The sequence below is a fragment of the Haliaeetus albicilla genome, chromosome 12 (assembly GCF_947461875.1).
Source record: "Haliaeetus albicilla chromosome 12, bHalAlb1.1, whole genome shotgun sequence".
Lineage (NCBI taxonomy): Eukaryota > Metazoa > Chordata > Aves > Accipitriformes > Accipitridae > Haliaeetus > Haliaeetus albicilla.
In genome coordinates, this window is record NC_091494.1 from 42,738,757 (window position 1) to 42,751,152 (window position 12,396).

The 12,396-nt window shown below is 60.2% G+C and overlaps 2 protein-coding genes across 3 annotated transcripts in view; one reads left to right on the forward strand and one right to left on the reverse strand.

Annotated features, from left to right (window-relative positions):
- Positions 1-2,048: 2,048 nt before the first annotated feature.
- LOC104312582 (chromobox protein homolog 2) lies at positions 2,049-11,888 on the reverse strand. The gene is given in 7 exon segments (XM_069799473.1): positions 2,049-7,859; positions 8,346-8,415; positions 10,187-10,252; positions 10,799-10,842; positions 10,963-11,202; positions 11,204-11,524; positions 11,526-11,888. Coding segments are annotated over 7 exon segments (2,346 nt in total). The 5' UTR covers positions 11,787-11,888; the 3' UTR covers positions 2,049-6,515.
- RBFOX3 (RNA binding fox-1 homolog 3) overlaps positions 11,827-12,396 on the forward strand; it is a 190,429-nt gene continuing 189,859 nt past the window's right edge. Inside the window, exon 1 of one of the 2 annotated variants that reach the window (XM_069799494.1) lies at positions 11,827-12,064. The gene's annotated coding sequence lies outside the window, so the exon portion shown is untranslated. The remainder of the gene's footprint in view (positions 12,065-12,396) is intronic. The other variant, XM_069799483.1, reaches the window with a different exon arrangement.

Below are 12,396 nucleotides of genomic sequence, written 5' to 3' on the forward strand. Positions count from 1 at the left end.
GGCCTAGCAGGAGGGTGCTGTATTGACTGTAGAAAGGGACCCATGTCTGTGAGTTCTGGTTTAATATTTTTTGGGGTGTTGTTTTTTTTTTTTTTTTTAGTTTTTCTTCTTTTTTTAAGGCATATTTTGTAAAATTGAGATTTTTAACTTGGTTTGTACGAAGAACCGCTGTGCTGGTTTCAGTGCTGGTGCCAGGGGCAGCTGACACGGGACACGTGTGTTGTTGGAGGGGTGATGATGGGATTGAGCTGCCCGTCCTCCCGCTGCTGCCGTGCCAAGCCTGGGGGATGTCTCCCTTTGCGAAAGAGCCTGGAGCCACGCTCCTGTCCCGCCAGGATGCGGTTGGGATTTGGTGTGCTTCGCTCCAGCCCTGCCTATGTGTGTGCGTCCCGACGCACACATATATGGAGCAAAACATACATGTGGGTGTATATGTGTGTATGTATATAGCGACGTATATACTGAGTGTGTGTGCGTGGGGGTGTGTGTGTGTGAATTATTTAAATCTAAGACTTGTACAAAAACGATTTGGCTAAATCTCAGTCTCAGAAGTGAAGCTTAACTACGTGTCTTCTGCCAGCCGTGAATGTCCATATGAGACCTGCTTTTTATGTGAGTTTAAATATATACTTTGTAAATAGAAACGTGTCTGTCTTCCCTTTGTGGCCCTGGGGCGAAGGGGGGGGTGTGTGGGCGTGGGGCCGGGGGCTGCCGGGAGCACCGTGGGGTGGGCGGTGGGGCCCCGACGGGGCGGCCGGCCCCGCATCCCCCCTCCGCACGGGCGGGGGGGGGGGGTGGTGGGGAAGTCCGGGCCGCCCCCGGGCACAGGTGCCGCCGGGCCGGGCCGGGCCGCCCCCCCGAGTTGGGGGGGGTCCCGCGGTGCCCGGACGGGGGGGGGCGTCGGCGGGCGCCGTGTGCGGCTCCCCTCCGAGGAAAAGCCCCGGGGCCGCCGCCGCTCTCGCCGCCGGGGAGGGCGCCCGGTTACCGGGCCGGGGCCCTGCGCTGTCCCGGGCCCCGGCGTTCCGCCCTTCCGACGGGGCGGGCAGCGCGGCGGGGGTGCGGGTCGGGGCGCGGGGAGCGGCGGCCGCCCCTGCCCGGCGAGCCCGGCCTTTGTATTCAAATCTGCCCCGGCCGCGCAGGCGGAGGGGAGCGGGGGGGGGCGGTGGTGGTTTTGGTGGTTGGTTTTTTTTTTTTTTTTTTTTTTTTTTTTTTAAGCTGTGTCCTCATTAACCTCCTTTTTCTGCTCCGCCGGGTGAAAGGCGCGGACCCCGCACTATGGGAGCTGTCAGCGGCTGGGCGCGGAAAATGAGTGTCAAGGAGGAGCGGGAGAAAGGGCCGCACAATGGCGCCTTTCTCCCCCGGCCCAGCGGGGGGGCCCTTTCACACGGGCCGCGGCGGGGCCCCCGGCGGGGCGGGCGCGGAGGGAGGGGGTGGGGATGGGGACGGGGACGGAGCGGAGGGGGGGACACACCGGCTGGCAGAGCCCCCGGACGCGGCCCGCAGGAGCCGGCCCCCCCTCCCCCCCGGGGCTCAGCTCCCTCCCGACGGCAGCCCCGACGGCGCAGCCCCGGGCGGGTCCCGGTGCCGCAGGTGGGGGGAGGCCGGGCGGGTCCCCGGCGCTGAGCGGAGACACCTGAGACCCCCCCCAGACCCCCCCAGCCCCGGGCAGGCGCAGCTCCGGCCGCAGACCCAGCCCGGCGGACCGCGCGTTGCCGCCCGGTAGGAGCTGGGGCCCCGGGGCGGGGAGGGGGCCGCGTCCTCGGGGCCGGGGGGGGGTTGGTGGATGGTTCCCCGGCTCCGGTTCCCCGGCTCCGGTTCCCCTCAGCCTCGCCCATCCCCGAGGCCCCGCAGCAGCCCGGGCCGGCAGCCCCCGGGCAGGGGTGGGAATACGGTGCTCCTGGGGGGGGGGGGGGGGCGGGGGATGCGGTTTCGCAAGGCAGCGGCAGCCTCGGGGGGCAGGCGGTACCCGGGGAGGGTGGGGGGGGTGGCCCTCCCGGAGCAGTGACCACAGCAGGCTGAAAAGTTTAAAAAAATATTTATTGATATGCTAAAAAGGAGCAGTGGAAAAGTTATACAAAAAAAAAAACCCGCCCGACGTAACCATTCTCCTAGTGTTTTCCTGCAAATAAATTAAAAGCAGCCTAGAGGTCGTGGGTCTACACTAGCGTTAGCGTCCAGAAGCACTAGAAAACACACCGCACAAAAGGCAAGCGAGGTGCCGGGAGGGCGACCGGAGGCCCCGGGGGGAGCGGTGACCATGGCCCCGCAGCCCCGCGTCGCTCGGCGGGCTGGGCGCCTGTCCTGCTCGACAAAGCCCTTACGCTTTCCCAGGGTAATAACATCTCTAACTTTTGTTCTCTGAAAATAAAAGCAAACAAACAGCTGTAGTTTAAAGCAATTATAAGTGTCATACAGGAATGATTTGGCTCTCTCTTTAATTAAAACATACAAATCAGACCAGTGACTGGCACAAGTTACAAGAACAATTGTTTGTTTTCACCCATCCCTCAATCTCTTTCAGTAAAAACCTCCTCTCCAGCTCTGGAGCCCTTCACGCCCAGCTCATAAACTCAACGCAAACCAAACCCCCTAAACTATCCCCATCCCTCCACCAGCTCCAGTTTTTTTGGTACAAAATATATATATAAAAATAGACTAAGTTTCTAGGGAAGATGGCTGAATTGGCCACCTCTTCCAGTCCAATGGAAAACAACAAGTATGCTTAACCAGATTATGCCTGGAGAAAATATCCATTCAATACACAAATACTGCAGGACTTTCCACATCGGAAACCCCTTAGAAAATGACAAGTGACAAACCTTTAATTGGCTGTTTGACACCCAGCTGAACACTCCAACCCATAGCAGCAAACTTTAAAAAAAAAAAAGGGGGGAAAAAAAAAAGGTAGACCTTGAATACTAATGGTACCGACTGGTAAACAGGGTCTGCACCGGCTTTCAACCCCTGTCCACAAAAGATTACAGTAAATCACTCACATAATGTGCCTTTCAGAGGCAAACTCCAACAGGAACCCTTCGCTCAGACACCCCAGCACTGCTGGGAGAGCCGAGATCCTGAAACATGAGGTCAGGAAGGGGCTGGGGAAGGAACGCAGGAGGAGATGAAGGTCAGAAAAAATTCTGGATTATCATTTTCACCATCCTTAGACCTTTGGAATTGAACCAGCTGGTGAGCAAAAGGCACAATAGCAAGTGGTGACAGCAGAGTCCTGCTGCTACCGGGAGGGGACACGCCTGGGAAGGGTGGGTGATGGAGGAAAGCCGCTCGCTGTCGGGATATGCGTTCCCCCGGGTACAAGCCTGGGCCTGGTGACCCTTCGCCCAGCCGAGAGGCAGGAGCAAGCCCCAGCACAGAGAAACGCATGGGAGCTTCGATGGGGGCTCTGGGGGGAGCAGCCGTCTTGGAGCCGGCGTGCAGCGAGCCCAGCACCCACTGTCGCAGCTCGTCTCCTGCACCCTCTGTGGATGCTCAGTGCCCGACCCCTTCTTGGAGCATCCTCAGATGCTTTTTTCCCCCCTCGGGGACACCAGGCGCCACATTCTACTGCTCTAGGCAAGAGCATCCCTGCTGGGCCGGCTTCCCCTCGGCGGGAATCCCTCATCTGCCTTCAGCGCTGCGGCAGGGCTCTGTGTGATGGCTGGGTGTCCCGCTGGGGACCAGGGCACCTCTCCCCATTGGTGTCACGGCTGTCCCCAGGACCCTGTGACCACCCTGCTTTGCATAGGCACAAACCTGTCGTGGGACCGGTGTCGCAGACAAGGCTGAGATAAGGACGGTCCGAAAGGCACATTGTCATTCAGTTTGGATTTGCAAAGGCCAAGTAGCAAACATTTGGTGTGTGAGGAAGAGCATTACCCTCACGCTACCAGATTCCTTGATTCTTCTCCCAAAATGCTCGTATCCCCAGCACAAAAGCACACCCAGCAGAGACCGTGCCCGGAGCATTTGTTTCTGCTGACACAGGCTAACGTTTCCTTGGACTGTTCAAAGCAACGGTAGCTCGTTTGGCAAAGTTAAAGTCTAGAAGGTAAACAGCACAGACTGTGACATTTTGGCATCGTGGAGCTCGACGGAAACTCTGTCCTTGGGAACATCCTCCATGGACAAGGCTCCCTCCTCCTCCCTCGGCCCTTTGCCTGGCAGATCAACACGCAGCACATTGCTGGGCCGGGCGGCCAGCAGCAGACCAGGGCTGCACCAGTCCTCTGCAAACCACCTGCCCCAGGTTGCCCAACGCTGTGGCCAGGTGACATTCAAGGCTGCCTGGCTGCACTGGGGCTAGAGCTGGAGCTGGCCGAGAAGCCTGCGCAGGTCCTGCTGCAAGGCAACTATACGCCTCTATCTGCCCCGGCTCGCCGGCACGTTGTCGGCTCACGCAGGACGCCACGCTCAGCTCTGTAACACAACAAACTCAAAGCCACGACCAACAGGACGGCTGGTGATTAAATATAAAAGCTAAAGGAGAGCATCTCTGGAGCACAGGAGCCTGCCCTGGCAGACGCTGCAGCCGCTGTACGGGGAACAGCCATCCATCCCTTGAACAACCGGGCAGGACGTGCAACCAGCGCTGGCTTTTCATTTCACCTGAGAATTGCACTGCTGCCAGCCAGCAGCAGCAAACGCGATCACTGTGAGCTGATGCGTCAGGGGGGGTGTGTCAGAAGTACCTGTACCTCCAGTTTGGTCCATTTATCTCCGCACTCCTGTGTGTGATGACACAGCAAGTGTCCCTGCCTGTGGCAAAGTAAGATGCCTGTCCCGGTGCCAGGTCAGTCACCCAGCAAGCGGTCAGCCCCAAAGCGGTGCCTGTTCACGCACGCACTGAGCAGCCACCCTGGAGATGCTGGCGGGACAGCCCTTCGGAGGCACCTCCTAACCACGCACCGAGACCGGGCAGACTGCAGGCTTCTTATCTCCTCTGAGAAAGGAGTTCAGCATTAACAGAACTAAAATGACCTCAAATGCTACTAAACTCTGCCTGAACTACTGCTGCTAATTTTGGTTTGTAAGAGTAATCTACAGTAGGGAAAAAGACCTCCGTAAAAAAGCCATTACTGGTTGCAATTACAAGCCAAAATGAACACCCCGACTGCTGGCACAGGATGGCAAGATGAAGGCAAACGGCTGCCACAAGCCCTCCGGCTCCTTGGGGAACAGTGGCCTGAGGAACCCGCTGGCACTGCCCGGCCCTGCCCCTTCTCCTCTCCTTCCCTTTCGCACCGCTCCAGATCACCCATGCAGGTGTCCTCGACCAGCTTCTGAGCCCTCCGGCTGGAGAAAAACGTGGATGATCAGTGTGAGTCAAACCCAGTGAGCATCCAAGGCTGGGTCCGGCTGGGGTCCCAGCAGGGAGAGCTCACTCACCCCCGGCTCTGAACTGCAGCACCGACCTCGCAGACACCTGGCAGTCCGAGTACCAACCTACCTGCCGCTGGAAGGGTTCACGTGTTCTGCAAGTCTTAAAAAATATTCCCAGCTCGGTCCCTATGAGTGCCTGGAAACTGCTGAATGGGAGGGGGAGACGCTGGCGATGCTGGGATGAGGCAGAGGAGCGGCGCTGGGGCTCCCTGTGCTGCACAACAATCTGGGCTTTGCTTTCCTCTGAAAATCAAGTCACTACGAAGAAGCCAGTGGCTCTCACTGGCTCCCAAGGCAGGACCCTCCCCGGGCAGCAAGGAGGTACCCACTGCCAGCCACCCCTTGCTCTGAAAGAGGCACCTTTGACGCCCGTCTCATCAGTGGCATCCAGGATTCAGTCTTCCCTAGACTGGGTTTATTCCCCTCCCTCAAAAAAAAAAAAGGAATTTTCCTTAATAAAATATGTAAACAATATTTCCCTATCAGCTGGAAACCCCAACAGAAACGTCGTGGGCTTCACCATCATTGGAAGTGACCTCGCCCAGGGGGGTGGCTGGGCTGAATGTACCCTGAAAAACCCCCGTATACAGCCGCCACCCAGCAGCCCCCGAGGGCTGGGAGCAGCGGCTGTCTCATTTGGATTGACTTGCGACTCCCCACGACTCACAGACAGATTAAGGAGAGCCCAGAGGAAAGAAAAGGATCTCCTTTTCCTCTCCCGAGTATAAGCCTGGCCCATCGCAGCTCCACACCCTCTCCCTGCTGCCAGAGAGCTGCAGACCTTGTCATCTGCTGTTTCAAGCTGTAAAGCAAAGAAACCCGCGTACAGTGAAGCCTGGCTCAAAACTTGCCAGCCTGTCAGCCCCGGCAGCACCAGTGGCCCTGCTCCCGGAGAATGGCATCAGCCACCTCCGCTCAGGGCACTGCTCCGGGAGAGGATGGAGAGAAGCCAGGAGGGATCCATCGACCCGCTGGCAGTTCTGAGCAGGTTTCACTGCGTCTTTCTCAAGCCTCTCTAGACACGAGTCCCAGCAGGTCTCACGCGTTCACTTGAAGAAAGAAAAACCTGACGGAAGAGCTGGGCAAAGCTGAGGGGGAGGCTGAGGGACCCTCTCCCTCCTCTCATGCTCCCGGGCTCAGTATTGCCGTAGGTTGAAAAACCCGACGCTGGTGGGGGACTCCTTGACTGTCACTGTGATCAGGTTAGCGGTGACGTCGGTGACAAAGACGTGCTCGATCAGGCTGCGGGTGGGTTTCCAGTCCTGGCTGGTCTGGATGGAGACAGACATGTTCTGACCCACGCCTGGGAAGGAAGCCGAATCCCGGTCCGAATCTGAGCTGGTCTCTTCGCCTGTGCTCATTTCGGAAAGGGCGGCCGGCTTGCGGTTCTCCGCAGACGCGTGCCCCTCCTGCGTGCCGGCTGTGCCGCTTTTGGCCAAGTCCCTGTCACCTGCCCGGTGTGCCTGCTTCTCGCTCTTGCCGCCGTCCCCCCCCGAGAGCACACTGGTGCTGGCAGCATTCAACCCGGCACCCGCCGTGCTGCCCTTCGCACCGCCGGCACCCGCACTCCCCGCCGTGCCGGAGCCTTTGGACAGGGTGCTGCAAAGGTGGCGAGGGAGGCTGCTCCCGCCGGCCACGCTTGGCCCGTTTTTGACACTCTGCAGGTTTAGAGCTTGGAGGTTCAGCTCCTGACTGGAGGTCGGCTGGCTGCTGGCCCCGGACGAGCTCACAGGTGTCTTGCTGCCGTTGTGCAGCATTTGGCCTCCTGCAGCAAACCCTGATTTCTGGTCGCTTCCAGCGCCGCTGCTAGGAGCCTTAGCAGTCTTGGGTCCTTGCATGCTCAGCCCAAGCTCCCCAGATCCTTTCTGGCTCCTCATTTTTAAGTCCAGCCCTAAGCCGCTCTTACTGGATGCCTGGGACTTCAGTGCCAGCCTGCCCAGGGGCGAGGTCTCTGCCGAGTTCTGGCTTTGGGACATCCTGTTCATGTAGTGCACGATGGAGCTCTGCCAGCTGATGGCCCGGTTTGGGCTCGCCGAGCCGCTCTTCATCATGTTGGGCAGGTTTTCTGCAGACGAACCCCCCGAGCTGAGCCCGGCCAAGGCACCCGCCGGGTCCTTCAGCACGGCCATGCCCGAGCCCTGTGAGCCCTGCTGGGGCTGCAGCTTCCCCATCAGCTTGCCGCTGCCACCCACCTCCTTCCGGGACGTTTTCAGCACCTTTGTCAGGTTCACGGTCCTTCGAGCTGCTTTCTGCTCTGGGGGAAGAGGTTTCCGCCCACGCTTCTTCCTGGAAGTGTCTTTCATTTCGGGCTTCGCCACCAGGATCTGAGCTTTCTTCTGCGGTACTGGGTGAGTCTCTCTGCTGCGGGGACCTCTCTTTGCTTCCAGGTCACTTTCATCCTCTTCATCCGAGGAGGAAGAAGAGGAGGATGTGGAGGAAGAGGAGCTACTTGACTTAGTTTTTGCAGGCATCTCTGGTTCCTGCAAAGCAATGGAGAGACAGGGAAAGTTCACACAAGCTACCAAAGAACCATTACGGGCATTGCAAATCCTTCGGTGTTGCCTGGCCAGGTGCCTCAGACACACACAGGTTCTTTCCTGGTGTTAGCTGATCTGCTCGTCCTCTGCCATGAAATGAGTTAGGAAGCGTACAGTACAAAACCGACCAGGCTTAAATACCAGGCGGGACCCTGGAGCCAGAGAACTCTTCTGCCTCCTTCTACACCATCGCCAGAGCAGCGATGAAGAGACGTCCTCCTCGCAGGCATCCTTATCCACCCACCCATCACTGCAATCTTCAGAGCCCCAAGCCCGGGGTCTGCAGGCATCGCCGTGTCCTCACCACCCTCCAGAGGCTGAGCATCCACTGCACCCTGCGCTGTGGACAGACACTCGCTGGTGCCTTCCAAGGCCAGAGCCCCTCCAGCGCCGTCACGGCTGTGGATTTCCACCACCACCAGCACTCACCACGTGTTTCCTGGGCCTGCCCCTGGGCCGCTTGCCCCTCTTGCGATTCTGCACTTCTTTTTCGTGTTCCCTGAAAAAACAACGATTAAGGACAATGTTTGCAGGGAAGAAAAAAAAATCCAAAATCACTCTGGTTTCTCCCTTTCTTCTGTCATTAAAAAAAAATTCCTTGCTTGGGATGCCGTAGGCTCAGCTCCCATCCCAGTGCCTGAGCAGCGGCTGGGAGGTGTCCTTAACCCCTACCAACATGGGACGATCTTACAGGCTCCAAGCACATCGTTTACTTGAACCCATACTGTTATGGGCACAGCACAGTCACATGCAGTCAAAGAGCCCCAAGAACTGTTCGGAAGCCTGGGGACTTGTGCAGTTCAACCTCTCCCACAGGACACCCGGACCGTTTACCCTGCGGGACCGGCACAGGTCGCTGGAAGACTTGGGCCATGAATGCGATGCAATGCAAGAAAAAGAACTACAAAGTGAGGAAAGGGTTATAAGAGTTGTGGCCTTGTTCTAAGGACAGCTATCTGGACGTCAGGGTACCCAGCTGGCTCAGCAGCAGGTATCTGCCCTGATTTACTGGAGGAAAGGTGAAAGGAAAGAGAAACTCTCTTGCATACAGCATGGGATTGAACTGCACGGATGGCTGAAATATATTTACCAGACTGCTCACAGAGCCAAAATCCTTTGCCATGCAGGACCTTCCCACTGGTTACCCCAGCAGCCAGCAATGGACCACATGGCGTTACCCATCCTGAATCAATGGCTCTTCCAATTCATGGTAAAATTTGCAGGTTTTCTGGTACAACGGGATCAGGCAAACAGAAGCATCTGCCCCGTTTCTGCTAAGCCTTGCCTTAGTTACACACTTGCAGAGCTGAGCTTCCCCTCTGCTCACAGTGAGCAGCAGTACAGCCTCCCTGCGGAGGAAAAGCAAATGCATTCCCTGGAAACTCGGCAAGTTCTCTCCTTTCACTGGGCTCGTTTCACCTCTCCTGCAGCGCCTGGTCTGGATGCGGTGGCCCAGGCTGGCAGACACGCAAAGCCCAAGGTGTTCGTATGGGGAATGTATACTCTTTCGTAGCTCTCCGTTTAAAAGGGACAGTGTTAAGCTGTAATACATATAGCTAATTAAACACCATGCTGTCTGCACTAACCACCAGATTCCATTCTTGAAAAAATGGATCCAGAAACGAGTTATAATTAAATCCTAACATAAACTTTAATGATTTTTATTAATACGGAGCCAAAATATTTGGCAGCGCTGTGCTTACTGTAGCCAGCTGGCTACTTTTTTACCTCTGTGTGTGATTCCTGGTGTGCAATAGCTGCAGAACAATTACTGCTCCCAGCTCGGCTCTGGGCAGTAGCCCCGGCCCTGACAGAGGACACCATTTTCTCCCACCCGTTACTTCCTCGCCCTCTCGTAGCTGTGCCCTCCAGCAGTACATTTTGGTGCTTTCCAAGCCCACCGCTTCTGCAGTCCCAGGTGCCGTCTCCCCACCGGGGCCTGCGGTCGCCCCCCAAGCACAGCCGAGGCCCTGACCGCTGGACGGGGATCGAGAGCCAAAGGTCTCTGCTGGGTGCTGCCGCGCTCCCATTGTACAGCCGGCGCAAAACCAGATTGTGCGCAGGGCCATAAATTCTTCGTGTTTACCCAGCCCGGGGAGAGACGTCCTAGGTGGACCTGAACTGTGATTTCAGGAGATGAACAAAAGGGCTGTGCCACAAAAGGCGCGGCGAGCTTCAGTCTGTTGTTTCCACAACTTCCACCGCACGCGCAGCCAATTAGAAGTTAATTGACTTTATCGTTCGCTTAGAAATATTTATAGTTTGCTCACTTCTTTTGGAAAGCCAGGAGGAGTCTTGGATCAAGGATGTTCTCCTCGGGCTCCCAGCTGTTGTGCCTGCAACAGAGGACACGGACTGGGCGAGAGCGGGGGGCCGGCGCTCCCCGCCGCCCCTGTTACCGGCCCGGCACCGGGGGAGTTCATCCAAGGACAAACGGGCCCTTCGTGCCCCCCGGCCCGAGCACCCGGCGCCGGGCACCGGGGCATCCCCGCACCGGGGGCCGGTACGGCCCCGTCCCGGCGGGGCGGGCAGGGGAGAAGGGACCGGGGGAGGCAGATCGGGGAGGGGGCGGCCACGCCGCCGCGGGGCGCATCCCGGGGGGGGGCTCCGGTTTCAGCGGGCGGACGGGCGGGGGCGCGGGGCCGGTGCCTGCCCGCCGGGGAGGGGGGTGCTCCGGGGGCGACCAGCCCGGTCCGGGGAAGGTGGGGGGCGAGGGGGTGGGGGGGGGAGCGGAGCCCCACGCGGCGGCGGGGAGGGCCGGGCCGCGGCCGCGCTTATTTGTAAACAAAAGGAGCGGCGCGACCCGAACAAAAGCGGCCGGGCGGGCGGCACCCCCGCGGCCGCGCACCGCACCGCGCACCGCTCCGCGCAGCCCCGCTCACTTGGAGGACCAGCCTCGCCACTTGACCAGGTACTCCAGCTTGCCCTGCGGAGAGAGACGGAGAGAGGCGCGTTAGCGGCGGCGGGGGGGGGCGGCCGGGGAGGGGGGCGGCGGCGGCGGCGGTGATGGGGGGGCGGCGGTGATGGGGGGGCCGGCGGGTCCCACCTTGCGGAGCCGCTTGCTGAGGATGCACTCGGCGGCGAAGACCTGCTCTCCCACGCTGCTCAGCTCCTCCATGGCCCCGGCCCCGCACGCACGCACACGCACACACAAGGGGAGCCCCCCGGGCGCGCCCCCGACGACGACGGCGGCCGCGCGCGCGCGCGCCCCCGCTCCCCCCCATCCCCGCGCGCCCCCCGGCACAATACGGCGCGCGCGCCCCCGGCGGGGGGCGGGGGGCCGGGAGTTGGGGGGGGGGGAGAAAGCTGGCGAGAGGAGGTCGGGGGGGGGGGCTCCCCAAATTCCCCGCCGGCCAATGGGGAGCGGAGGGCGTGGCGTGGCGGCGGGGGGGGGTGGGGGGGAGGCATTGTCTGCGCGCGACCCCTCCTCTTCCTGCCCGCGCTTCGGGGGGGGGGCGGGCGGCCGCTGCCCGGCCGGAGCGGGGACAATAGGGCCGGGCCCGGCCCGGTGCTTTGTTCCCCCGGGCGAGGGGCCGGCCCGGGCAGCGCGGGGGGGGGGGGGGAGCTCCCCGGGGCCCCCTGCCCGGACAGCCGCGGTCCCCTCCCGGTGGACAAAGCGGCGGCGGGGGGCTCAGCCCGGTCCCGGGGGCAGGTCCCGGCCGGCCCCCGCCGGTGCCGAGCAGGAGGCGGCGGCACGGTTTTGGTTCTGAAACAGTCGGTTATCGCGGAATAAAGCGTGTTTCCCGGGTGGGTGGCGGTCGCGGGATTAACCGCCTCGCGGCGTGGGCTCCCGGGCTGGCAGCCAGGTACGGCCCGGCCCGCGGTCCCTTCCCCGCGGTCCCGACCGCGCCGCGGTGCCGCACACGCCATCGGGGCAGTGCGAGGCGGCGTGAGGAGCTGCTCCGCCGCGGTTGTGCGCTGTGGGCGTGGAGCAATGAAATATGGTGCTTTACAGGCATGGAAGAAGATGAGTCAGCACCTCAGGGAGTTTACAACCGCGGGCCCGGAGCCTGCGATTAACTGTGCAGGAGCCAGAGGGAAAGGAATTTCCGTAGCCCCAGCGCCTGGGTGCCCGCCGTGCGCAGGGAGCGAGTGGGAGACCCGGCCGGGCGATGGGGTGTCCCCCGCGCGGGGCAGTGCCGTCTCTGGTAAGCGATGCTGGGTTTAGAAAAAGCTTTTTTCAGCTCCAGGTCGGCGCGTTGGGCTGTCCCCGCTGCAGGAGATAGGGTTGCTGCTGGGGAGCCCCTGCATGATGGAAGGGGTGAATCGCCGCTTCGTTAGCGGAGCAGCGGGGCCGACTCGGTCTGTAGGACACGCCTGGGTCAGTACGGGGTGATTGTCCTAGGTCGAGCGCTATCACCTTTTATTGTTTTCTCTTTGCAATTCCTGTGGTTGCTCGCTCACCGGGAGAACGGTTAGAAGCATTTTTTTAACCGAAGGTGACACAGAAATGCAACCCAGCACTGCGCTTTTTCTTTCT